Genomic DNA, 27,759 nt, shown 5'->3' with positions numbered 1-27,759 from the left:
TCGGTCATATGAACTCCGCCCTCAGTCCTCCATCCTCCGCCCTCAGTGCTCTTCCTTTTAGTCCTCTTCCCTCCACCCTCTTTCTTCAGCACTACCCCCTCAGATCTCTCTTTTCAGCCGACAGTTTTGTCCCTAAGTTTCTAAAGTGGTGAGCAAGGGCGGAAGAGAACTGAGGGCGGAAGTAGGGTTGCCACCTTGCCGGTATTTTACCGGCCTGGCCAGTAAAAATGATGGCTGATCCCAATGTTATTAATAGGGAAAAAGGATAAATATATCGGAAGGCAACCCTAGGCGGAAGGCATAGTACTGAGGGCGGAAGACTGAGGGCAGAAGGCTGAGTTCGTATGACTGACAGCTGAGAAGGGAGGGTAGATGACAGAGGTGTGACTGCAGATTCGGAAGATGAGTGACGGTAAAAGCAAACGATGTGCCATTCGGAAGACATAGGACATCGCAAGAAGGACATGCATTTCGCTGCAGTGTGTCCTAAAATGCGTAATCGCAACCCTGTTACTAGACTTGAGGGTGGTGCAAATAAATTATCGTTTCTCAAGAGGATTTTAAAGGGGGAGGGGGCACGGTTTTCGTAACTGTATGTCCAGTTATGTCCCACCGTAGTTTTCCTATTGGTTGAAGTTACGGCACGTCTCCTTGCTATCTGCACTCATTAGCTTCCCCCGTGTAGGACCGTCCTGACGTCATTTGTTTTATTCCATATCCCTGTTATTGTGATTGGCTAGCGTCATATGCTGTAGGGCGGATTCGTTTTGTTCTCTGATTTACAATTGGTTTTCCCCTGTTTTCCTGTCTAGTGAATAGTGGGTGGGTATTTTATTTTCCATCTCTGATTGGTGGAAATTAATCGGGGAGATGGGCTTGTGCTGGTAACCCGGAAGTACCGTGCTGCTGATGTGGCTGGAGGAGGAGTTCGGCGAGCAATAGTCTGAGAATCTGGACAACCGTAGCTCTGATATTCACCATTGACTTTGGACGGGCTGACAGAAAGGGGGAGAGGTACATTGCACCTTAATAATGGCTGATTTATAAAAGATAACTTCAGGGTTCTTAATGAATTGATATGTATACCCCTCCATTATATGAAATGTAGATTCTCTCTTATCTACTCTAGAGACTGGCCCTTTTGCTTTTTACAGAGCCTGTCCAGAGCAGCATTCAGCCTTAGACTTCTCTAGTTCTGTGGCGAGGGCCCAGGAGAGCTGGATTGGGGGGTAATGCATCTCATAGAGCTTATTTCTTGCAGAGGAAACTTGCAGAGTGATTAATGCTACTCTTTTGTACCCGGGATAAGCAATGTGCAGTCATAAACTAATGTGCTAGTGCTTTGCTGTTGCTTTATTTATCCCACAACAAGGTGAGTTCATTCCATGCCTATTTATGCTGGAGCTGGACAACTAATGTGCTGTGTGATGATATGTAATGATCTTCCACATGGCTGACTGTCACCAGATCCCAATCACTGCAGTCTCAGGAGCTCACCAGCCCTGCCCAACTCCAGTATAAGCTCTGAGGTAGATATCTTCAACTGAAAATCAATACATTATGCAGCCAGCATAGTCTATGGGACCCTACAGTGCTGCGTTCATATGACGGTTTCTAAATCTCTAATCCTATAATGTAGTTATGTATTTTCCTCTCGGTGGAATACTGTACATTTAATACTGAAACAAACCTTGTCACTTTAATAATAGCTTGTCCTGATTAGGGAAAGTTTCATGTCAGCCTATGAGTAAGTGCCCCAATATGCACAAAACGCGTTAAGCTTTCACCTGTAATGTCCTAATAAATGTTTGTGTACTTTTAACCATTTTTGGTTAATTATTTTTGAGAAACTCACACTTTTTTTTTTGTTTTCTGCTTTATAATTGTGAACCCATAGACTGGGGTGAACTGTGAGCATTCTCTTCTTTTCATTATTATTGTTTAATATTGTTGCTGGACTTTAATGATACTTTGGTAGCGGTTATATTTCTATTTGGCATTGTGCACCATTCCTCTTTAATGTTGTATACAGTTTCATGTCACCCTTGTGTGTGTGTTTTTATTCCTTTTAATTATCATCCCAGAAACCGTTGTGTGACTGTGAATATAATTTGGTGATTTTATTACACAGACAGTGTCCTGCTCGGAATGTTCAGCCGTCTTTCTGGTATTGCTAACACTGTCTTACATGAGCTTTCTGGTGATGGAGAAGGAGATGGAGACTCTGGGGTAAGTGATACCGAGTGTATGTATAGAGTGCCAGCATTGTAGAGTCCACTTTTTCAGATTTCATTTCAAATAATGGGAATTTTGCATGTAGTCAGCCTTAATCTGCTGCTGCTTCAGGGACATCACATAATCTTAGAACAAACAGTAATGTGCTCTGTTGACTTTGTTTTTTGAAAAAGTGGAAAACATTTATAACATGCCAGAAAATTTACATTTTGTAACTCTTGCCTAGCTGACACGTCGATTATTCTGTATTGTAACTAATAGGCATCAATGTAGAGAGAAAGAAATATGATGCTTAAAGGGAAGGAATACCATTTTCTACTTGGGATGACAAAAATTAGGCACCCCCAAGTGACTACTTTTACTTACCTGATACCACGGGACAGTGCTTCTATCAGCAGAAAACCAGGGTTCTTCTTGCGAGCACCATGGAGCAATCCTCTTCCTGCTTCTTCGGGTCTTCTCGCGGCTGCGAATGTGCAGTAGAACGAAAAGCCGAACTTTAACGAAAGAGCCAGCTATTTCGATCTACTGCGCATGCATCTGCCCCGGAAATTTAAAGACCGACGAAGCAGGAACAGGATCGTTCCTTGATGCTTGCTAGAAGAACCCTGGGCCTGTGTGTTTTTCTGCTGATAGGAGTACCGGCCGGGGTGTCAGTAAGTAAAAGTAGTCAATTGGGGGTGCCGCACTTTTGGCACCCCCAAGTAGGGGTGCACTGAATCCAGGATTCGGTTCGGGATTTGGCCAGGGTTCGGCCTTTTTCAGCAGGATTCGGATTCGGCCGAATCCTTCTGCCCGGCCAATCTGAATACTAATGTGCATATGCAAATTAGGGGCGGGGAGGGAGATTGTGTGACTTCTTGTCACAAAACAAGGAAGTAAAAAATGTTTTCCCCTTCCTACCCCTAGTATTCGGCCGAATCTTTCGCAAAGGATTCGGGGGTTCGGCCGAATCCAAAATTCAGTGCATCCCTACCCCCAAGAACATTGTATTCCTTCTCCTTTAATCCTTAAACAAGTTACAAACATGTACATTGACTATTACTTCACAGTACAGTATTCTGTTGTAAATAATTTTATTTCTGCAAATAGAAATCAGTTATGGAAACTACTTCCCAGGAGGAGATGTCAGAGGACCAGATTGAAAGACTGTCTCACTATGAGCAGCTTGTTGTACAGCTAAAGGAGCTGATCCAGCAGAAGGATGCAGAGATAGAGCATAGGGATGCCCAGATAAAGGTATGAGACTTGTTCCTGGATTATATATAACATAGCACATTATAAGAGCACTGACTTGTATATTTAGGTACATTTCTATAGAAGCTATTCTTGACATGATTTGTTCTAATGTGGAAAAGATCTGTTCCACTCAGCTCTAACGCTTTGCTCTAACAGCCTACTGAACAGAATGCAGTCACATATTTTGCTGAACTGAAACATTTACGAAACATGTTTTGTTAAATGTGTAAGTTAGATCATTTTCCTGGCAACTTCGAAAATGTTTAGTGGCACCCACTAAAGTGTTTAGTAAATGAAAGAAATAAAGTAAAAGTTCCTTCATGATTCCCCAGTTTGAAATTTAGTAAGTATGCCCCTTATATATTGTTTTTCCTTTTTAATTATCTTCAAATAGAAAGCACCGCGTTGTCTGTTCTGCAAAGGACACAAAAAAAATCTACCCTATGTCATAGTGTCTAACTTGAATTGCAGCATTAAAAGGTAGAAACCATATAAAAGCCGGAAAGCAAGTAACACCTGTCTATAAAATTTCAGTTGTTGGTTCCTTTGGAAGAGGACATTTTATGACTTTGTGTGTGGTGGCAGATGGGTGGGTTGAGGCTTAATAGAAGTTTTCAGAACAGATTATTTTTCTCAGGCTGAAAGTATGTACAAAACTGTGATAGAGGGTATGGATAGAGAAAAATTGCCACAGGGAGCACTTGAAAGTAATCTACATCCATCTTAATCAAGTGATTTACGTAAATTAATCTATCAATACAGCAGTATGATAACCATAACAGACAGGCCCAGGTTATTTGGCAAGGCCACAAAGAACTGGACCTAGGGCAGCATTCTGCTTGGGGCTTTATCTACACTGGGTATTCCAGTATTTCTTATAAGCATGGTTTCCTTTCGCAGTGGGTGAATTACAAACAGGGCTATGTTGTGAGCGGGATGGGGTAGGGTGCAGGGTACATTTCTCAGAATACAATACTGGCAGTCATTTTATATTTTATGATTCTGTTGTTAGGTGGCATTCTGCCAGCTGCACTTTATCTCCATCACTCGCCAGCACAAACATGATGCATCAGTGCTTTTTTTTGCCCATATCCTCTTTCTTGTGTTTGCATATCCTGGAGAACATTGTTTTTCTCTGTACTGCTTTATAAAGTGTTTCCTCCTTTTATGCATCATCCCCTATTGACAAATTACACACTTATTTTTTTTTAAGAAGGCATACTAAAAAATCACAAATTAATTTTATATTTATATATGAATATCTATAATATGTACTGGACATTTATGAAGCTATAACCCACTGATACCTTTAAAAGTAGTGATGGCGTTGTTAACAGGTGCAATATTTATTCCTCCCCATCATTTATTTTAAATGAGTTGTGTTAATACATCTTGAAATACCCGCTACCCCTTAATTGCTTGTTGTGTGAGTAGTGCTCTCAATTCGTTATGTGTAATTCAAATAATACTAAAATAGGTGTTTAAAAGTTGGGCAAAAAACAGCTCTCGTAAACAGGAATAATTTACAGTGTCTCACAAGTGCTTTTCTGAATGGCAAAGAAGGCCAAATTATGCCACTTAATGAGAGTAATTAACATAAAAATATGGGCAATGGAAGCACTTCTTCTTTAGGCAATCGTTGATTTCCGGAAGTAGAAAAATTGCAAGTTATATGGTTTGATCCAGTACATAATGAGTGTGATAAACTTCATATTAGATATTGACAGCACCAGTCAGTAGTTTCTTTTCTTAAAATGCTTTATATTAGGACATGGGCTCTGGCCCCAAACATCTGGCAATGTCCTCGCTCTTTTTTCAAGCCGTGGCTGACTGGTGCTGTCAATATCTAATATGGTTTGACTGAACGGATGGAAGGTGGAAGCACCAGGTTAAAGCAATTTGGAGGTGAAGGGTGCTGACTGAGAAACTTGTGTGATAAACTTCATACAGAAAAGTTATATTGTGACACAAAAGTGCTGACTTGCTATTGGGTGTGAAAAGTGTGATGTGTGCAATTAATATTTACAATATAATAACACTGTAACTGAAATAGCATTGCAAAATGCAGTGTTCTTATATTTGCCAGTTTTTTTCTGTATGATTTTTCATTCTCCCAAAATGTGGTAATCCATAGTAAATTTAATTTATTATTTATACGTAACTCTTACTGCTCTTGAATTGTTCTTGGCTATTGGTTGCTGGGCATATTTAGAAGCAAAAAAAAAAATCCTGAAAAAGAATAACCCTACATTAAAGAAGACGTTTTGGAAACATGGAAAAAAAAAACAATCTTGTAGGCAATAATGAATAATATATAGTGTGTGTTTTACTTTGGGCATTGTGTTTGGGATTGACATTTTAAAGATATATGTTGCTGTGTGCTCTGAACAGAAAACATTGTTCTATTTAACAGCTGGAAAGGGAAACTTCAGATGCAAAATTGGCGAAGCTGAAGCTCCAAGCAAAGGCAAAAGTTGCTAATTTAAACAAGCAGCTTGAGGAACTTAAGAAAACGACAGCTGACAATAAGGTCAGTAAGGAAAGCATGGAGACACACCTTTGCATTTGTGTGAGTCTTTGTTATACTGTAGATTTATTACAGCTTTTTCCCAATTAGGTGAACAAAGAAGGGAGCAGTGATGCATGGCTCCATGATCAGAGACAGGAGGCAAAGATTCATGAGGAGGAGAAAAAGAAACTTCAAGATAATGTATCTGAGCTCACACAGCAGCTTCAAGAGAGCCAAGAGACTGTTTCAAAGCTCACAAGACAGCTATATGATAGTCAAGATAGTCTCAGTGAACTTACAAGACAGCTTCATGAGAGCCAGCAAACCGTGGGACAGCTCCATGAAAGGCAACAAAAGAAGGAAGCTGAGGTAAGGATATGTGTCATTCTCAAGACTGCTTATATCATGAAGGTAATGCATGCTGCTGCTGTACTAGGTAGAGAGATTACTGTGAGATTTTGGTACCCTCTGAGATTTCTACCATAAGGGCAACACATGGAGATTTGTTGTTCGCCAAAAAAAAAAAAGCTCTACCACTAGTGTCAAATCTACCGTAAAATGCTTTGCCCTTTGCCAACAGTGTAATCACTGCAAGTAATTTACATTACTCTCAGCGATTCAGCTCAATCATGCCGACTTTTGCATTTTTCTTAACTATGACATAGTACACTGATTATATTGTAGTTCATTATAGATATATTTGTTTGTGTCTCACGTAATTTAAAGGGGTAGTGTTTAACATAAGCGCAATGATTGTGCATTTTTGGCTGTTTTTTTAATCCTAATTTTCTGAGCTAAACCGGTCAAATAGGGAAATTAAAGCTACTTCATGTTTGGTTCTAGTGAGGTAGATAATTGGTTTACTAGTATACAACCCTTTGTTGTGACTGTAAGCAGGATTCCACTATGCAAGTGGATCTGTACATTAGTAATGTAATTATCTAGTTATCATTGAGGCTTCTTTGTCCACAGAACAAAATATTGGACAGTTGCCTACCCTGCATTCTGATTTGGTGTTTTTGTGTTAGATGGAATTGGTACACTCCTCAATGTAGCTATTTAAAAAAACAGGACTAGGACCGAGAAACATTTCAATATGCAGATATAACCCTGTGATTTATTAGGTCAGAGTGGAGGGTGAAGACTGAAAAATCTGCCCCAAATTGAAATAACTATTTAGTAAATGTTATTTTTTCATCAGAGGTCCTTGTAAGTAATAAATAAAATAAAAACAGAAATAAAAGTATTATATTTTCAGATATGACATTAGTAATGCTGCATAGTTCATGTTGTGTAGTCCATTTCCCACTGCTGCATACAATTTTTCTGTTTGTGTTGGTTTTACAGACCTGTGATCTGCAGCGGAAGCTAGAAGAGCAGTGTGAAACTCTTCGTGTCCGCACTCAGTTTGTAGAAATGTTAGAGCAGGAACTACAGAGCGCAGAGCTTCAGAAACAGGTAATTCCGTGAGTTAAAACAGATCCTCTACCAGCAGAAAGTAGTAGTAGTAGTAGTAGTGTAACATGGGCTACATGGGATAAACTTTATGCAGTATAATAAATTCAAGGGTGGAGTGGAGACTTTTTGTTTGTTTTTGCAATAGAAATGTTCTAGAATAATTATGAAGTGGCCTGTTACGTTTTCCACACTGAGTAGCTTTTTGCATACAAGATTCATATGAGCGATTAATATTAAAATCCCCTGTTGTGACTGCAGCACTGTTTTTTCTGCAACGCTTAGCTCCTTTCTGAGCATTACCTAGGCTAATGTCACACTAGGCTGTTTCTCTGATGGGAAAGGATAATTGGGCAAATGACAGCAACTAACTGTTTAGAGTCAATGCACAGGTTTACTAAGCTGGTATTAGGATACATTTGAGTGGAGAGACTTTTCCTTTATTTGTATGCAAACCAGAAGGAATCCTGGGAAGAAAACAAGAAATTCATACTATACTTACCAAGATTTTCTTTTCCTGGACTGGAACATGGCAGTCGGCAAACAATGGGTTTATCCCCCCTGCTATGTGGATGGACAGGAATTGCAAAATAAAAACGTACTTCCGCCCCGGGCGACCATCTTAGAGATTGCTTCCCAGCCTGTTGGGGGGAAACTCCAGAAGTTCAAAGTTTTGGCAGGGAGTATTTAATGATTAGAGATAGCAGACTGCAGAACCGCAGTACCGAAGGCGTTGCAGATATCCTCTGATGAGGCCCCAGCTTGGAACGTCCAGGATGTAGAGTGTTCTCGGACGGTAGAGGGTACTGGACTTGAGATTGTAAGCATGTAGGATGCTTTGTTTAATCCAGTTGGATATTGTAGACGTTGATGGTTGGTTACCAGATTTTGGCCCGTTAGGAATGACCAATGAAGAGCCTGTTTTCATGAATTTTTTCACTCTGTCTAAAGCTGTCCATAGACATAAAGATCTGATAGTATGAATCAAGGATTCGTACGATTTACGGACTGTGTGTGGAGAGTCCAGACATTTTTCGTCCGGCGATCTTGGGGATGAAATGATGTTATGTTTAGACTCCCTTCATCTTGGGGATGAAGGGAGTTATGTTTAGATTGTAAATCAGCATTCCAATGGCAAATCCATAGTCCCCTTCTGGCCGCTAAAGACAAATCCATAATTTTTACGGCAAATTTTGCCAAATCAATGGAGGCTTCAGCTGCAAACTTATCTGCCACCTTGATATCCTGGAGCATATCGATACGATTTTCATGGTCTCCTTTTTTGACAGCTTCTTTCAACTCCAGTAGCCAGATTTTTTTGGCTCTAGTTGCTGAATTAATAGTTATGGCAGTTTTGCAAGAAGCCCCTCCTGCTACATAAGCTCTTTGAGAGACATTCCTTCGTCGACTGGAAGTGTGGTTTCTCTTGCGACTCTGGTGATTGCGGCATCCACTTTGGGGGAAAATTCCCAGTTTTTGGAAAGCTCAGTGGGAAAAGGGACCATTTTCTTGAACCTTCGGGACAAGTTCTTCCATTCAGTTTCTTGATGACATCATGGACCGGGATAAGATGGTTCTTCTTTGTGCTTGCTTTGAACATCTTGTCTTTTTTCTCCTGGGATAGACCTTTCTCCTCCAAGTCCAGCATTTTCTTCAGCGCTTTGATCAGGGGCTCAACCATATGTAAGTTGAATTCAGACTCCTCAGAATTGGACATCCCCGAGTAAATTCCCCTTCTGTGACAGATGAATCCCGAAGTTCATCTGGGACCTGATTGGTAGCCTCTTTGCCTCTTGCTGGGGAGGCCGATTTAATGTTTTTGAGAACATTTTGGGTGACTTGGGCAACCGTGGTTTCCATGTTTTGATTTGAAGGATTCCTTCATCCAGGACATGAGGTCTATGAATTGATGATAAAGATGAGCCTGCTGCATCCTGAAAACATTTGGCACAAAGCCGTTTGTCTGGTTATGCAGTATCTGAGCAGGAATCTTTTTTTGGCAATAGAGAGGCAGTCTGCTGGCACGTAGGGGGGGAGCGACAGGAGGAAAAAAGATGGTGGCCATGGGGCTGAAAGTTTTTATATGGTAATTCCTGTCCATTCACGTAGCAGGGGGCATTAACCAATTGTTTTCCCATTGTCATGTGCAAGTAGCCGCAAACCCAGTTTTTAGTAGAAGGAGGGGCTCAGAGTAAAGGTCAGTTAGGGAGAGTTTGGAGTAGACTGCCTATGTGTACTTCTGTATACCTTTGAAAGACCATTTATTTAGCTAGATAAGAGATTCATGTTTTTTATTTGCACCATGTATATTCTATTACAACTTAACTTTTTTCTTGATAATTTGCGATGACCCCTAAGTTTAGCATCTCAACTGCTGATCAAAGCACACTTAATATGTGAGTGTCGCAGACACTTTCCAAGATGGTGACCCCCTGTGACAAGTCCTGGATCATTGCTGCTATTGAGATGCTGAAACTTTAGGCTGATAAAATAAGTGCATTATATAAAATATGGCATTTGTAGCCACATTCATTTTTAGGGCTTGGATCTCCTTTAATGTTTAAATAATTTTTTTTAGAAGACTAGAGATGTTATTCAAATTATGAATAGATCCCTTATCCAAAAATCCCCAGGTCCCGAGCATTCTGAATAATAGGTCCCATACATGTGTAAATACCAGATATGAGGAAAGCGCATACAATACGTAGCTGGATCATAATGTGGAGTAAAATCGCACACGGGATGCCGGGTAAAAGTCTATATTTATTAGATATGGTTTAAAAACATCAAGTTTTGCAAAAAGAGGATGAGCTAGGCAGGGGAGTGCATGGCTCATTTACTCCACATTATGATCCAGCTACATATTGTATGCGATTTCCTCATTCCTGATGCTTCGTAGTCCACGTAACCAGAGTGGAACCTGTTTGGTGGATTGCTTTCACTGCTGCCTTCTCACTGGATTTTGGATGCATGTGCGTTTATTCTTCAGTAAATACCAGATAAGCTGTGTAGGATACAATGGGGTAAATGTAATAACATTTGCAAAGAGCCAAACTTTGTGAGTAAAAATTCACCTGTCACAGTGTAATATTCTTTAAGATTCACTATTGCATAGTGAATCTTAATTGCGCATTGCGAACCTTCAACACTTGCCTTGGAGTTTTATAAAATATTTTGTTTTAAAAAAAACAGAATTTTTATTACATACACTGCTGCTAATGTTTGCACATGTCTTTGCAAACATATTTTGAGCTAACAAAGCATATTCAATTCCCTCTATTGTGTTTTAGGCTAAAGTTACACAGGGCAGTAATTTAGATGGCAGTCAAGCAACCAAAGTTGGCTGTGCCACTTCTAATTGACTATAATGAAATGGCCAAATATTACATGTGGTTAAAAACCTGAAAGATTTTCATGCTAGCTTCTTCGCCGTGAACCCTCCCTGTGGTGTAATGTGATTTTCATGAACGTCAGTTGGAGATGACACAGGAGGTTTCAGCCTTTTCTCTATTCTTGATTATCATGTTAATGGCTGGGATTAAAATGAAAAGAAAATGGCGAATAGGAAAATAATTCATGAAAAAAATGGTAATGTGCCTTTACGTAAGCACTTTTATTCTGACATTAGTATCCTATTATGCATCTCCCCTTTACTTCTGAAAATGAGGATTTGAGTAGGTAGGGCGGTGTTTAACTCCCCTATGTTTTTACAATTTCTGACTTATACGACTGATATATGACACTTTGCATAGTTCATTAACTAAAGCTATCATTTAATTTTATACAAAGTAGATTTGCAGAAGTTGCAGCATAATATTTATTTTTCTCTTATTTTTCTTCTCATCTAATCCTCCCTCCTGCTTTTTTTTACAAAACCGTTCACAGGTTCTGGCTGAGCAATTCAGACAGATGGAAACAGAATTAAAATCTCTGAGAGAATCTTTTGATGGGGAGAAGAGAGAATATGCTTGTCAAGTGACCATATTAGAGGAAAAACTTACAGAAAAGGATCACACATGTCAAAAGCTACATAAACAGTTGGAGCAAGAGAGTGGAGCTCAACAGGAGCTAGAAACAATGAAGACTGACCTTAAAAGTTCAAAGGATTTGTTGGAACAAATGAGGGAAGAGCTTGAAAAAGGACAAGAAGCTCGCAAAGAGCTGGAACAAGTGAGCGAGGAACTGAAGAGAGTGAAAGAGGCACAGGATGAGTTAGAACAACTGAACGAGCAGCTGCAAAAAGGAATGGAAAATCAGGGTGAGTTAGTAAAAGAGACAGATGAGCTGAGCAGATTGAAAGATGTTCAGCAGGAGATAGAGCAAGATGACCCTTGTGTGCTGCATGAAGCAGGAGGACAGACAGATGATCTGAAATCATTAAAACAAATTGAAAGACTTCATGAAGAATTAGAGAGAATGAAAGACGAAATTGAACAATTGAGAGGATATCAGATTGAACTGGAGCAAGTAAGAAAGGAACTGGAGAGAGAAAAGGGAGCTAAGGAGGAACTTGAGAAAGCAAAGGAGGAGCTGGACAGAGTAAACACAGTTCAGACAAATTTGGAACTGAATAAGAGGAAAACTGAAGAGACGCTTGACATTCAACAACAAAAGATGGAAAGGCCTGTAAAAAATAACATTCCAGAAAATATTATGGAAGTAAATGATGAACTGAAGGAAAATGTGAGCTTGAACCAGGAGTCTTCAGAGGAAAATCACGACGAAAAATGTGGGCAAATGTTAGATGAAATGTCAAAGACAGAAACTGAAGAGAAGGCACAAGGTGAGAGGAATATGTCTCTGCCAAAAGCACAGTAGGAGGGGTATAGCCAATCACAGCCCTGCAGTCACTCAAGCAAAGACAGGGTTCAGTTCCCTATGAGGTCAGTCAAGCCACTGACCTACAGTGCAATGTACACAGCATGTAACAGAGGGACTGGACTAGTAGGGTTTTAGCAGAAATTTTAGATAAAATAGCCAGAAACACCAATTTTTTTTTTTTAAAGCACATTCCTTTTATATTTAAGAGTATAACACAATGGAACATTCTTGTATTTTTTTTTTTAACATGCTAGGGCTCCTTTATAAACACTGGGAAGTAACCCATTGCAGCCAGTCAGCCATTAACTTTTTTTCAGCCAGCTACAGATTGAAAACTGAAAGCAATCGATTGGTTGCAGAGGTGCAAATTTTGCAGATTTTTATAAATGACCCCAAATGTGTCTCCTTTAATTAAAAAAAATGTTTTTTGTTTGTTTTCCAGAGGATGAGTACAGTTGGTGCATCGCCTCTGAGAATGTTTCAGAACCACAGTGTGAACGTTTAACAGCGGCACAAGAGGTAATTTGTTTCGAACCACTGTTCACACTACCCATTGCTTGTTATTCGCTGTAAATAAAGATGCAAATCATAATCCTGTGAAGACAGAAAATATGTTGTTACATTTTATTGGGGGCAAGGGGTGGCAAGAGTCACAGACCACAGACTGGTGAATAACCCATAGAGATTCCCTGTACTTTGTGGTAGGAATGCCACATCTGCCATAATGACAAGAAAATGCTAATTTGTTGGGGCGCAGATGGTTGCCAAAATGTTAGGCACCACCCTCGCCCAGTGATTTAATGTTTTTTCCCCAGTAAAAAATGCTCCAGCCGTGGGATAAACTTGCAGATGAAAGAAGATTTCTAGTATCCCTCTCTCCACTAAACCCCATCATAGATCAAAATTGCAAATGCCTGTGGAAGTGTATTTACGAAGACGTGTTTTAGGTTACCATCAATCTTTAGCTTTGGCATTTGTTTCTTAAGTTTGTATGCTATGCTCATATATGTTGTTTTATTGTAATATTATAATTGATTTCTTGCTTTAGGTGTTAAATACTTCATCAGTGGAGAAACGTGGGCTTGGTTCTGTATCTGAAGGCTTTGCTATTTCTCTGGGAGATGCTGTAGAAGATATGCAAGAGAAGCAATTGTCCATCCTTATGATGGATATTACAGACACTCAGGGAGAGTTAGAGAGCCTGAAAGGGCAACTATTGGAGAAAGAAGAAGAATTGCCCTGTGAAAAATTAGAACAAAGGACAGGTTATGGCGAATGCAAAACTGAGAATGACTTTGTTAAACTGACTGATGCAAAGAATAGTGAAAATCTAGAACTTAATTTTTACAACGAAAGTTCGGGGATGACATATGTATATGAAAGTAGCGACATCTCCATTCTAAACATATGTCAAGAAAAAACACCATTTGAATATGTCCGAGACACTGAAGGGTCTGATACTACATGTCAAGCTCTAACGTCATTAACTGGAGAGAGTAGCAACAATGAGGAAAATGTAGATATCAAGGCACTGAATGAGCTGGTATCAGAACTGCTAAATCAAGTGCAAACTTTGACCTCAGAGAAGGAGGCCCTAGTCAAGAGGATTACATTAATAGACACAGATGTTAAACAAATGGAATACTATGGGGCTCAGAACATCTTAGCTGAACAATTAAACAGTTTAGAAAATGAGTCAAAATCCAAAGACTTAAAAATCACTGCTCTGCAAAAAGATCTTGACCAGCTGAACCTTAAAATGTCTGAGCACGATGCACTTTTAAAGCTGAAAGAAAATCAGCTGTGTGAGAGAGAGACAAATGTGATAAGCTTGCAGGAAAGTCTGAATCTAAGCCAGAACAAAGAAGAGAGGCTTTCTGAAGCACTTGCAGGAAATGAAAGGGAAAATCTCTTGCTTCAGGATCTCCTTTCACAAAAGAGTGCAAGCATAGCAAATTTTGAAATGCTGCTAACAGAGAAGGATCAGCAGCTGGCCGAGTTAAGTCATAGCCTTTCTGATAAGGTTGTACTCCTAAATGAAGAAAAACATTCCTTGTATTTGGAAATAAAGATGCTTAAAGAACAGTTGGTATCGGTTGACACAGCACAGAAGCAGGATATGGAACATTCTGATATACTACAAAAGGAAAATGAGGATATTCGTCTGCAGCTAGACAAAATCATAAAAGAGAACTCTCATCTGCAGGGCAAGATGGCATCAGTACACCAAGAGCGAGATGAGTTGCATCAGCAGTTAGAGGTCACAAGACTTGATCATGTTAAAAACCAAGAAATATTGCACCGCGTCCAAGAAGAATTGCATTTGTTGCAAGAAGGAACATGTGAGCATTTGCAAACTCAAGAAATGCTTTCATCTGTCCAAAGAAAAAAAGAGGCGCTAGAAGCCATTGTAAAAACACTAAGACAGGATAATGTACAGCAGCAAGAATTTGTGAAATTGCAACATGGAGATTTGCAAGAACAACTTCAAAAACTAACTGACACACAGCTTCATAATGCAGACACCATACAGAATCTGCTGAGGGAGAAAAGCAACTTGGAGCATGAGGTGCATTCTCTCAAAAGCAAATCATTGCTAGACACGAGCATTAATGAGCCAAAAGAGAAAGGTGAGTTACAAGAGCAATTGGAACTGCAAAGGAATGAACTTGATAATCTGAGGAAAAAGCTTCAGGCTGCTCTTATCAACAGGAAGGAACTCATGAAAAAAGTGTCCACTCTGGAGGATAAGTTAATTAAATATAATACAGAGCCTGATTGCTCTGGTAGCATCAATGTGGAAGCTAAATCTGCATGCCAGGAAGTAGCAGAACAAAATGCAGTGGAAGAAGTCCTGAAACTACAGCTTTCAGAAATGCAATCTGACTTGGAGAAAGCCAGGAGAGAGAGAACTGAAAATCAGGCAGATGAAGAGAGACTTCAAACTCTGATAGAAGAAATGAGTTTGGAGATGAACAAAAAAGATAACTTAATTGAAACACTATGTATGGAGAAAACGGAGAACCTTTCCCTGATTGAAAGACTAACCGCAGAATCTACAAAATCTGAACATTTAGTTTCTGTGCCTTCATGTGTGCCTGATGAGCTAACTGGCACAAGAGATATGTTGGAAAACAAAATAATAAATCTTGAGCAAGAGAGAGAGCATCTGCAAAAGAAAGTTCAAGATGCTCTCAATTCTCGTAGGGACACCATTAAAAAAGCAAAGGAAAAAGACAGACATCACCGTGAACAGCTGAAACAACAGAAAGAAGAATACAATCTGTTGCAGGAAAAATATGAACAGCAGCAAAAATATCACTTGGAGCTCCAAGGACAGATAAAGAACCTGCAAGAAATTGAGCCACCAAAGTTACAGTTGTCTGTATTAGATGAGCCACAGAATGCAGGCACACAAACCGATGTGTTTGATCAGCAGCATTCAAAATTTGGGGTGGAATTTATAAATGCAGAAGTTGAAAAATCTTTTTCTGACAAGGATCTTTCTACTGAGAATAAAGTGGACACTTTGAAACAGCAGTTGGATATTTTTGAGCAGCAGAAAGATGAGCTTGAATTAAGAGTTGTTTGTTTAGAAGAAGATCTTAAACACCGTGCTGAACAAGTTTCAAAACTCCAAGAGACCATAGAGGATTTGAACAGACAACTTCAGTGTCAAAAAGAAAGTTGTCAAGAGTTTGAAACTAAAGCTGCTTCTTTAAAGACAGAACTGGATAAAAGCCTTCAGGATTACAACAAATTGCAAACAATGGAATCAGAAATAAAGGAAACACAGGCAGAGATTTCTCTTAAGCAAGAGGAAATAAACTGTATTCAGATGGTGCTAGAAGAAAGAAATGAATTTGTAAAAAATCTGCAGATGTCTATATTGGAAAAGGAAGAAATTATAGTTTCCCTCAAAGCTCAGTTGGAAAATCAAGCAAAAGAAAATGAGGAATGCATTCGAAAGTTTGAAAAGCAGATGCTTGAAGTGCAGCAAAAACAAGATGAAGATGTGGAGGAAGCTAGGAACAAAACTCAACTTCAGAGGAAGCTCCAGGCTTCTCTAATCTCTAGAAAAGAAGCACTTAAAGAGAGTAAGTCTTTACAATCGGAACTTGATAATATGAGAAAAAAAAGAGAGGAACTTTTTAACCAGTTGAGAACGGCAGAAAATTCTGTTGTTCAACTAAGTGAGGAAAGGGACAGCTTGCTTGATAAATTACTTAGCCAGAAAGAAGAGATAAACAAACTGATAATGGATGTTGACAAAAGTTTAGCAAATAATCAAAATCTGGAAGCTTCATGTGAAAGCTTGAAACTTGCCTTAGCAGGTATAACAAATGAGAGAGAAATTTTGGAAAAAGAACTGGAATCTATGAAAAATGCAGGCTCTACACAGCAACTGGAATGGCAGGAGAAACTGTATGACCAACAAAAAGAATATGAATCCCTTCTTCAGTCCTATGAAAATGTCAGCAATGAAACAGACCGAATGAATCGAGCTTTAGAAGCTGTAAGGCAGGAGAAGCAAGATATTTTCCACAAAATGAAAAGCGTAGAATCTGCAAAAAGGGAAGTTGAGAAGCAATTGGAAGATGTGGAACAAGAATTAGAAAATATGAAGGATAAGATGAGGAAATTTGCCAAATCAAAGCAGCAAAAAATACTGGAGCTAGAAGAAGAGAATGAAAAGCTCAGAGTAGAGTTACAACCCAGTAGCAGTGAACAAATATTACAGTTTAATAAAGAAAGTGAAGAACTTAAAGCTGAGCTTAACAGACTACACTCAGACAATTATGATCTTGTTACTCAACTGGAAGTGGTCAAGAATGAAAATTGTTCTCTTATTCAAGAGTCAGAATGCCTGCGAAATCAAATTCAGAGGACTGAATCAAAACTGGGAAGAACTGAGGAAGAACATGCCATTTTCAGTCAAGATGGGGCTATAACCACACAGGAATCCTCTGTTGTGTGTGTTCCACCACCTCCAAAAAGTAGAGAAAAGGCAGAGCTAGATAATTGTCACGAAAGAACATCTGACAAAGCCACTATGAATTTGATTGCTCAGTTGCAAGATCGTATACATGAACTAGAAAACAACACAAAAGAAAATGATTTTGAAAAAATGAGTGGTGAAATAAAGGTCTTAAAAGAAGATAAGTTTAAGGCTGAAAAACAGATATCTAATTTGTTGGAGGATATAAGTCAATTGCAAATAGAGACTGAAGAGTTAAAAGAAATAATTAAGAAAATACAATTTGCTGAGGCTAAGGCAATTAAAGAACAGGAGATGACAGCGTTAGAAAAGGATGAGTTGGAGGAGTGCCTGATGAACCAGTTGGCTGAACTCAATGGAAGTATAGGGAATTACCAACAGGATGCCATGGATTTACAGATAAAAAATGACTGCTTGCAAAAACAGTTACAGGACCTCCAATTTGAATTAGAAGAGGAGAAGAGGAAGTTGGAGAGTCAAAAAGCAGAAGCACTTTGTCATGTACAGAAAGAATATGTAGAGAAACTGAAATCCGTACACCAGGGAGAGAAAGGCAGAGAGAGACAGACTAGAGAGCTTCAGGAACTTCTCAGGGAGAAACAGCAAGAGGTACGCCATTTGCAGAAAGACTGTATTCATTTCCAAGAGACTATCAGTGGTTTAGAAAGAACAGTAAAGGCTTTAGAGTTTGTTCATAGTGAGTGTGAGATAGAAAAGATAGCAGCAAATGAAAAAATAGCTAAGGCCAAGGAAGCTACGAAGAAAGCAAAAGCTGACTTCGCTTCAACTCGTGTTTTGTTAGATGATACTCAAAGTGAAGCAGCAAGAGTATTAGCAGAGAGTATGAAATTAAAAGAAAGTCTACGTGTAATAGGGGAGGATACAGCTTTAAAATTGAAAAAGAAAGATGAGGAAGCACAAAAGAGGTTGGAGCATGAAAGAGAGAAGCATTTTAAAGAAATGAAAAACATGCAGGAGAAGCTAGATGTACTACAACAGGAAAAAGAAAATCTGGAGAGAACTATTACTGGCTTGCAGACTGCATTGGACAATAAGACTGTGGAGCTAAAGGAACTCCAGGGGAATTTAAACAAAAACATTGCAAAACTGGCAGCATTTACCCGCAGCATGTGTTCCTTGCAAGATGACAGGGACCGTATAATAGGAGAATCTAAAAAATGGAATAAAAAATTCTCAGGTGCCATGAAAGCAAAGGATAATGAAATTGAAGAAAAAGATAAGATCTGCACTTCTCTAAAGAATGAACTAACTGAAATCACGTCACAAGCTGAGGAACTGCGGGACCAAGTGATTAGGTAAAGATGGACATGTACACATTTTACATTCGAGAAACTTTTGCAAGTGGCATGTTTTAACTCCAATCCCTGATCCTAATAATAATTTGAAGCAAAAGAGAAATTGAAATAATTTTAGATTGAATGGGGTAATCTACTTGGCATTCAAGATCTGTAATGATAATATATTTAAAACCTTATATTTTGCCCAAGTTATCTTGTACCCACAAAAAAAAATTATACCTTTTTGGATACAAAAATCTCAAATCTCATTAAAACCATTTTTTTCAAATATACGTCCATATAAATAATAACCCACCCCACCACATCTTTCCAATTAAAATGCCCACAGAAAGCAGTCCTTCCATCAAATCTATGTTGATAATGATTAATGATCCATAACTGGTCCTTGCCCTCCCCTGTAAATATGAAGTTTCCCATCCAATAAGCATGTATTTATAATTGATTATGTATTGACATACTTATATCATAAAGGTAAATAAATACATTATTATCATTAGGTCTGAATGCCTGGCATAGTGTTCTGTTTATCTGGGATGATATTTTTTTTACCATTTATGTCTGTTTAAACAGTTTGATCACTAACACTAATGGGATAACTTTGACTAATACTACCTCAATGTTCCCTCCAGCCCTCTTGGTCAGGTGCACCAGGTTGTGATTAGGTCTCAGAGCCTGCCACAACCTCATTTGCTGGCAGAACTGATGGTTTCTGCAAGTACACCTACCACTATAATAGCAGAATTACACACATAACCACATCTGTAAAAAGCATTCTGTTATGACTTGCGATGTTGGAGCAGGCTTTGAGGTGCTTTGTTACTTTTCCCCCACCAGTTTGTAAAACTTTTCTGAGGAGCATATTGCTAGCTCTTCATTAATTTACACCAAAAGTTTTACCTCCATTGTTACCACTCATATTATTAAATTATATTTCATCCACAGACTTGAGAAAGCAAATCAGGAACTCACAACAGCCATACAAAGTGAGGCAGAATCTCATCTCAAGGTACAGAATTCCCTACTGGAAGAAAAAGCTGTGCTTTCTTCCGAACTAGAAAAGGAACAGCATTTGCAACAGAGCTGTCAGGAAGAGCTAAAGTTGCAAAATCTGGAAGCCACAGATCGACAAAAGCAACTTGATGCTCTGGAAATGGAAATCAAACAACTTAAAGCAGAGAAGGAGGACCAGCTGGACAAAGTAAAGACATTGGAGTTGAAAGTCCATGATATGAGGTTGCACTTTGAACAGACTGAAAGTGATCTGCAGGCATCCAAAATACTGACAGAGCAACTTCATCGTGAGCTAGAGCAGAAAGAACAAGATGTGGTGAGGCTGCTGAGCTCTCAAGATGAGGTATTAAATGCAACTGTTAGGGATCTACAGGAGTTGCATGCTGCTGAGAGCAAGGAACACCAAAAGAGAATAACAGACATGGAACAAGAGAGGTCACAATTAAGGGAGAAACTGGAGGCTACAGAGGTCCAAGCACATCATTCCCAAGAAGATACTAGAAGAAATAAAACTCAGTTGGAAGCCATAACTAAATCTATGTGCTCACTGCAGGAAGAACGTGAACGTTTGATAGGTGACTACCAACAGCTAGAGCAGCGCCACCTTAGTGCCATCCTTGCCAAAGATTCACTGATCCAAGAGGCTGCAGCAGAGAGTAATGAACTACGTGAGGAGCTACGATCTCTGCTGAGCCGTACTGATGACTTGAATGCACAAAATGCCAAGCTGAATGCGCAACTAGCTCAGTACCGTCAGGATTTAAAGGAACTCATATCCCTTAAGGACTCACAGCTGAAGCAACTTCTGGGTGAGAAGTTACAAGAAATAGAGAGACTACGGCAAGAGCAGAGTGCACAGGAGCAGCAATGGAAGCAGGAGAAAGAACTGGCATATATTTTGCAGCAGAAACTTGAGGAAACCAGAAAAGAGAAACAGAGCACACAGCTGGAAGTAGAGACCTTGACCCTCTGTGTGTCTAAGCTACAGACCGAGAGGGAGGAAGGAGAGGTTCGATTTGTTGAAGAAATCGAAGAGGTGCAGAAGCTGAAAAAGGAGGTATTGCAACTTCACAATGAATTGACACTTGTGAAAGAGGAGAAATCTCAAACTCAAGCAGAGGCAGAAAGGAGAGTGAAAAGTGCAGAGGATGAGCTACAGCAGAAGCTACAAAGTTTGCAGCATGACACTGGAATAATGCGCAATGAGGCAGAAACTGCTGAGGAAAGAGTAGCAGAACTGGCAAGGGACTTGATGGAAGCAGAACAGCGCCTACTTCATGCAAACGAAGAGAATTCTTCCCTGACGGCTCGGTTACAGGCTTTTCACGGCTCCATGAGGTCTCTACAGGACAGTCATGATTCTGCTAAGGAAGAGTTGCATAAAATGCAGGTAGAGCAGAAAAAGGGGGCAGTCCTGCAGGAAGAGCTCATATCAACACACAATGAGGAACAGCAAAAGTTGAAAGCATTGTTAGAAGAGCAAGATGTAAAGCATCAAGCTGCTCAGGAGCAAATAAGTCAGTTAAGTTCTGATCTGCAGGCTTCACAAAACCATATAAAATTCTTGGAAAACTTACAAGAAGAAAGCAAGAGATTGCAAGGGGTTCTGAATTCATCAAAAAGAGAGGTGGCTGTTCATGTGCAGAACACAGATCTCGAGAACAGAAAGGTATGTGACTAAATAATGTGGCCATGATGAAATTAAATTTGAACAAGTATATCTGTTCTTGATGATTGATGAAGATAGTATCTGTAAAATCCACATGCCTTCTTAATATGTAGATTCTAGGGATGCACAGAATCCAGGAATCGGTTTGGGATTCAGCCTTTTTCAGCAGGATTCAGATTCAGCTGAATCCTTCTGCCAGGCCGAACCGAATCCTAATTTGCATATGCAAATTATGGATGGAGATGGAAATCGCGTGACTTTTTGTCCCAAAAAAAAAAGTCCCCATCAAATTCGGGTTCGGTATTCAGTCGAATCTTTCACAAAGGATTTGGCCGAATCCAAAATAGTGGATTGTAGTCAAAGCACATAGTAGTTTGAGATATTGAAAATAAGAAAAATTACTTTTTCCATTTACATGCTCTGCCTAAAATGCTATTTTCTGTGTATTCCTTCTCTAGACGTCTGATGGTAATACCAATGACTCCTTACTATCAGCTTTGCAGAGCAGTCAAGAGGAAGTTCAGAGCCTTCACAAGCAGCTTAGTGATGCACTTTCTCAGGTTCACCACAAAGAGCTGAGAGTTCAACATCTCAATGGAAAGGTGTGTGTATAGGTATAATTAATATATAAAGTATAATTATATTAATATATTTATAAAAAGTATTATTTTAGTATGGTTGGATAGTGTGATAACATATGTCCAATAAAGACTGATTTTCCATTAGATGTCGGGCAGGCCAGTTGGTATGTCCCTTGCACGGGCAGGTAAGCCGTCAACTCAGGCTTTAGGGGTTGACTCGACTGCTTAAATCAGCCCTTGATTAGCTTTCTTCAGAGTTAGGGTTAAAACAAAAGGATTAATTAGCATTATTCTTCAATGAAAAATGTGAACGTTTGGTATGGAGGCATTTAAATGTTATAATAAGCATACTTCATTTACATTACATGCTAGTGATCTTTCACTTATATGTGGCCATCATTGCTGTGTAGTTGTCTCAGATATTTGAAGAGAAGAATGTTCTGTCGATGCAACTTCGAGGAAGCAGCCAGAACCTTAAAGATGCTCTCAGTCGATACGCATTCGTTGAAAAACAACTTCAGGAATTGACACCCAAGAATCAGGTGAGCATAAAATATTAGCCAATTGACATCAATAAAGAAAAGTAAAGTGGAGTAGAAATAATTACATGAAAAAAAAGGAACAGCAATACTTTTCATACCTCTAATTCATCTACTGATTTCCATTGTACTCATTCTGTTGCTCTTGCTTACATACATACTAATGTATCTCATGCTGAAAGATGGTGGGTGCAGATGTGTTGGCAGTAGTATAATTTTATTGGACTAAAATGCACCTTAAAGTGCATTTGCCATTTGTACATTAACAAAACCCTGCTACATCTGAAATATTTGTTGCACTGGAACCATAGGTTGCTACAGTAACATACATTTTATTCTTCTATCAGTGTGATTACCTCTTTCTTGAGATTTCTGTTTGGTTGAAACCTCATTTCTTCTTGGAATTGTCATTTTAGAGTATGGATGTGTAAATTCAGTTGTATTATCCATTATTTTAAGGTACCTGTACAGGAGGCCATGATGGTTGATTCAGCTCCTGGAGCGCCACAAGAGAGGAATGAAATCCAAACAGAGGTAGACCAGCAACTGATGGAACTGCATCAGAGGTGAGACTCTGAAATTCTATAGGATAAAAATAGAATTATACCACTAGCTGCTGTATTGTTTATATTACTGAATATATATTATTTTGGAAAAGCCTGGTTCCAAGCATGCAAAAGTAGGCATGCATCATTATTCTGTGTGGATTCTTTCATTATAGATTTTGATTGGCCTTTCAAATCATAAACATTTCCTGCATTTTGGTGACAATTTTTTTATAGTGCACATGTTTGGTTGATATGATTGCATTTTGTGCATATGAATGGAAGAAGAAAGGTGCATACAAATCAGCTCATTGTAGGCCTTTCTCTTTATAACATATCTGCTATAAAACGTATATCCATGACACCTAATTACTCTAGAGATTCCAGTCTCTTTGATATCACTCCTAACAGGCAATTTCCAGTTATAGGCAACTCTGTTTTTATTTTCCCCTTGTGCTGTTAATGTGTGTAAAACACAATAGTTTTGTATATCAAAATTCAGTATTTATCTGCCCCTTAGACCTGTACAAGTTCCTGATTGTAGGTCTGTGTTGATATGTGCTTTATTCTCCTGAGTGGAGCCAGTGTTGGACTGTGGTCCTTTGGGCCCGTCAGAAGGCCGCCACTGACTAGCCCAACCTCTAATAACACCAGGTTTACCCCAGTTTCCCGGGGTCCAGTCCAACCTTGAATGGACCACATTTTGATACATAAGGCCAAACAAATGAATAAAGTGAACTTTACACAAGCAGATGTGGCACAAGGAGGTGATGATAAGGGGCGACGTCCCTATCTGGAGATCATCCATTATAAGAGATGCGTGTATCTAATCGAGTTAGTTGTCTGAGAAAATTATTATCTTTCTGATAATTTATTGGGATGTACCCCATAATTGTTTAGGTAAAATTCACTCCACTCATCTACAGGGACATTTATGAAGAAATTCAAATGTGTATTTTATTTATGTATTTATTTTTTAGGTATCAAGAAATGAAACAAAAAAACACTGAGGCGGAACAAGTGATTGCAGAGTTGGAGCGAGAGCTATTGGAAGAGCGGCAAAGGGCAGAAGACAGATTTCAGGAAATGGAAGAGCACGTGCAGAGGTTTGTACTACTGTAAAGACACAAATTGGAGAGAGGAGCCTGTGATTTGCCAGAAATGAGACAACACAGAGTCCAGGTTAATAGAGGGAGATAGTACTAGGGTGTGATTTTGTACCTAGAGTCAATAAAAATGTCATGCAACAGTTTGGCACCTATAGTACAGAAGAGTAGAAGATACTGGTGTGGAGTTTTAAGCGGGTAGTGAGGTTAGGGTACTACCTCAGTGGTTGGAATGAAAATGTAGAAAGTGCTAAAATAAACAACAAAAGGCTCTTGGTGCTGTTTTGACAGGTTGCAGGTAAACAACTGGTCATCCCCTGACGATCCAAATATGTCCCAAGAGCTTTCATTGTTAATTGAACCTCAAGAAACTGTAAAGACCAAGGTAAACCTCGCTCTTTCAAATTTTTATGTGCTTTCTTCCTCTTGCTTCTCTTTCTCCTTTGTGCAGTCTGCTTTCTCTTTCCTCATCAAATTTCAATCATTTACCCTCACTCTACTAAATGCTCAACTACATCCCAAGATATTTGGCTTGTTTTTAAAGGTGGTCCTGTTTAGTCTTTAATGTGGCCATTTTTCTGCTCTGTTTTGAAATGTGGCCCTATTATTTAATTAGATTGCAACTATTATTTTCCTTTAAACTGTGAAAGCTGCAGATACAGGATCTTAATTTTACTCCTACTTCTTAGGCCTAAATGTGAGGCAAGTTGAATTTGGCAAGCTTTTTGTGTTTCTGAATTGCACGCTTTTTCTGATTCAGACTGTGAATAATATGAAGATCATAAATAAATAAACCCTTGAATTTAAGGAAGGGAGATCTAATGAGCTCTGTTTGATAAAAAAAAAACTCTTGCCTCTCTTGTATCAATTTTGCTGACTTCCTGATAAAGAGGAGGTGTTAGGCCATTTAACTTACTAAACTATCCAGGAGGCAGGTGTGTGCTATTACACTAAAAGGGACCTTTGAGTTGCGCTGTTTTTATACAGTCTATCACAAATGTCAAAAGTTGTACAGAGTTATGTCACAATAACATTATATTTTTGCTATTGTACAGGCTCGGAGTTCATCCATCCGTAGATTACTGCGCCATGGGTTATTCTCCCGCACACGGACTCCTTTGCTGATTGCTCTTTATCAAGTAATTATACATGTGCTGCTGCTGCTTTGTGTAACAGGGCACTTGTGATTTTACGGGCTGTATCTTACAAATGTCACTTGGGTGACATTGAAGACTGCATTCTTTGCATACAGCAGAAGAGGGCTAAAACTATAATACTGTGTACTGCACTTTAAAGTTTGATATCACTTCAAAATACCTGGATTGGTTAAGTCATTGGAACAGCACTAGGATGTCTGTCCAGAAGAGATTGCGGAGGATATCCCATAGTACTGCAACTGAAATGTATACAGTGGTGTACAAAATATGCTGTTTCTGCTGAACCACATTCACTGTTAATACTGTTAAAAGTGTTATGTTCTGATGTACTATATGATCTCTGAATATGTAACCTTTCTAACCTCTTAGGGGCAAATTTACTAAAGGGCGAAGTGGCTAGCGCTAACGAAAATTCGCCAGAGTGATGTGATTTTGGCACTTCGCCGATTTACTAACGGTCCATGGCGTAAATTCGCTAGCGAAGTAGACAGACTCTAGCGGTTCTTCGCACCATTACACTAGGCAAATTGGCACTCTGGCGAAGGGACGTAACTACGCTAATTCACTAAGTTGCGGATTTTACTGAACGTTACCTCTTGCGCCAGACTTTACTTCACCAGCTCAGACCAGGCAAGGGCAATAGAGTAGATAGGAGTTTGTCAAAAAAAAAGTTGGAAATTTTCCTAAGTCCCAAAAAACGCTGGGGTTTTTTACTGGGTGAAAAAGATCGAAACATTTTTTTGGGGTACCCTCCTTCCCCCTTACATTTGGCACCTAAACTATACAGTGGGCACATGTGTAGGGCAATATAACGCCTCTATTTAATTCTATTACGTTTCCCTGGCCTTGTGTAGTGTAATATAGTTGCTGCAGCATATACGTTCATTGTACTTTAACTGCACGCCGTATGCGAATTAGGCATCGCTAGTGTAACTTCGGACTGCTTATCATATTATTGATAGCGCAACTTCGCAACCGTTCGGTAACCTGTGCGCAACTTCGGATCTTTGTGAATTTGCGCAGCCCTGGCGAAAGTGCGGCAAAGCCGTCGCTAGCTCATTTTCGGCGCTTAGTGAATTTGCCCCTTAGTGTCCTATAACACCTTTGTTGCCTTTTTCTGTAACCTAAAGTCGGATGTTAAAACCTTATTTGTGACTTCGGGCAAAATATTTAGAATACAATATGCTTCTTTGTTTTTGTATCTGCGTGCAGGATGGGCTGTGTTAACCTTTTGCCTTTTTTTGCTCATTATGGTAAAGGATGTAATAAATAGTGTTGCTCAAAGAATCCATGTTAACCAAATAAACATGACCTACAGAGACAACCTTTTGTACATTGAAAGAACCAGATCTGATTTAAGGTGATTCTTTTGATAAACATAATATTTAATTGTAGCTGCACTTTATTTCTGGGGTAAGAGGTTGGAAGATATATCTATATTTAAATGCAATTGTCTTGTGTATGGGGATTTAACCATATATGAAATCATCTGCAAAAGACTGGACCAATAATTGGACTGAATTCAAACCATACCTTGCATACTAAAATATGAGAATATTTTTAAAACTATATAATCCAGGATTAAATTATCTATTGCTTTAAAGACAAGTAACGTTAATGGATTCAGCATGTGGACGAATCTGAATCTTGCAGAAAGTGCTAGGATTCAGCTCATTTCAGAAACCAAATTCAGGAATTAGTATCATCCCTATTCTTATGATCTAGGACTGTAGTTATTGCTCTTACTCCATCATTGTGATGATCTGGGGCATTTATTTCATTTCTGTTGATCTGTTTGTTTGGTTTTATATCCCTACTGTTGGATATGGTGTATGTATGTATGTATATATAATTATATTTATACAGCAGTTGGGCAACTGTAACTGCCTTTGGCTGCATTTAATACCCTAATTGTAATGTGTTCTTGCCTATCATTTGGCAAAATGCATAGTAAAAAGCTTGCACATGGACATTGAAGGAAACTTTTAATGCTTTTTTATTCTTTCTGATAAAATGTTAAGTACAAAATATAAGCAAACTGGGCTTTTACCAAATTTTCTGTCCTTCCCCAATTGGGGAGGATGATCTTGCTTTTTTCTGTTGTGTTAGTTAATGTAAATGAAGATTGTGTTTAATATGTCATTCCAGCCATAAACTTCATGGTTCCAATTTATTCATCTACAACTCTATGCAAAAGGAGACAAACACGTCAACAAATTTCCCCATTTACCACCCAGTGTTTAGCGAATATCTCCTGCACACAGTCATCAGTACTGTACCTTAGTGCCAGAGGCGACGGAACCATTTATAGATTACACTGCTGCTCTAAATACAATTATTTTGTTAGATATATATGGGACCTGTTATCTAGAATGCTCGGCACTGGGGTTTTTCCAGAAAATGGATCTTTCTCCATACCTTAAATCTACTAACAAAATAATGTAGACATTAATTGCCCCCAATAGGATTGTTTTCCTCCAATAATAATTAATTATATCTTGGAATCCAGTACAAGTTATTTGATTAATGGAGTCTGTCAGATGCCTTTGATGTAATTCGGAGCTTTATGGATAA

General features: G+C 39.0%; 1 protein-coding gene across 1 annotated transcript; it reads left to right on the top strand.

Moving 5' to 3' along the window:
* The first annotated feature begins 147 nt into the window (after positions 1-147).
* Positions 148-25,842, top strand: golgb1.L (golgin B1 L homeolog). The gene is made up of 16 exons (XM_018252847.2): positions 148-1,014; positions 2,132-2,229; positions 3,328-3,474; positions 5,888-6,004; positions 6,092-6,352; positions 7,331-7,441; positions 11,324-12,221; positions 12,702-12,778; positions 13,308-18,574; positions 19,520-21,257; positions 21,716-21,859; positions 22,249-22,380; positions 22,837-22,943; positions 23,903-24,028; positions 24,320-24,413; positions 25,084-25,842. The coding sequence occupies exons 2-16, from the start codon at positions 2,149-2,151 to the stop codon at positions 25,213-25,215; spliced, it is 9,432 nt and encodes a 3,143-aa protein (XP_018108336.1). The 5' UTR covers positions 148-1,014; positions 2,132-2,148; the 3' UTR covers positions 25,216-25,842.
* The last annotated feature ends 1,917 nt before the right edge of the window (positions 25,843-27,759 follow it).

Source organism: Xenopus laevis, chromosome 3L, assembly GCF_017654675.1.
Source record: "Xenopus laevis strain J_2021 chromosome 3L, Xenopus_laevis_v10.1, whole genome shotgun sequence".
Classification (NCBI taxonomy): domain Eukaryota; kingdom Metazoa; phylum Chordata; class Amphibia; order Anura; family Pipidae; genus Xenopus; species Xenopus laevis.
Note: the sequence above shows the minus strand (reverse complement) of the source record. Positions and strands in the feature narration are given on the sequence as shown.

What these genes read in the sequence shown, in the direction of transcription:
- golgb1.L (XM_018252847.2), top strand. Translation starts at nt 2,149, where the DNA reads ATGTTCAGCCGTCTTTCTGGTATTGCTAACACTGTCTTACATGAGCTT. An exon ending in GTTTAACAGCGGCACAAGAG is followed by an intron (nt 12,779 to 13,307) that starts GTAATTTGTTTC and finishes TTCTTGCTTTAG; the next exon opens with GTGTTAAATACTTCATCAGT. An exon ending in AATTGACACCCAAGAATCAG is followed by an intron (nt 22,381 to 22,836) that starts GTGAGCATAAAA and finishes CATTATTTTAAG; the next exon opens with GTACCTGTACAGGAGGCCAT.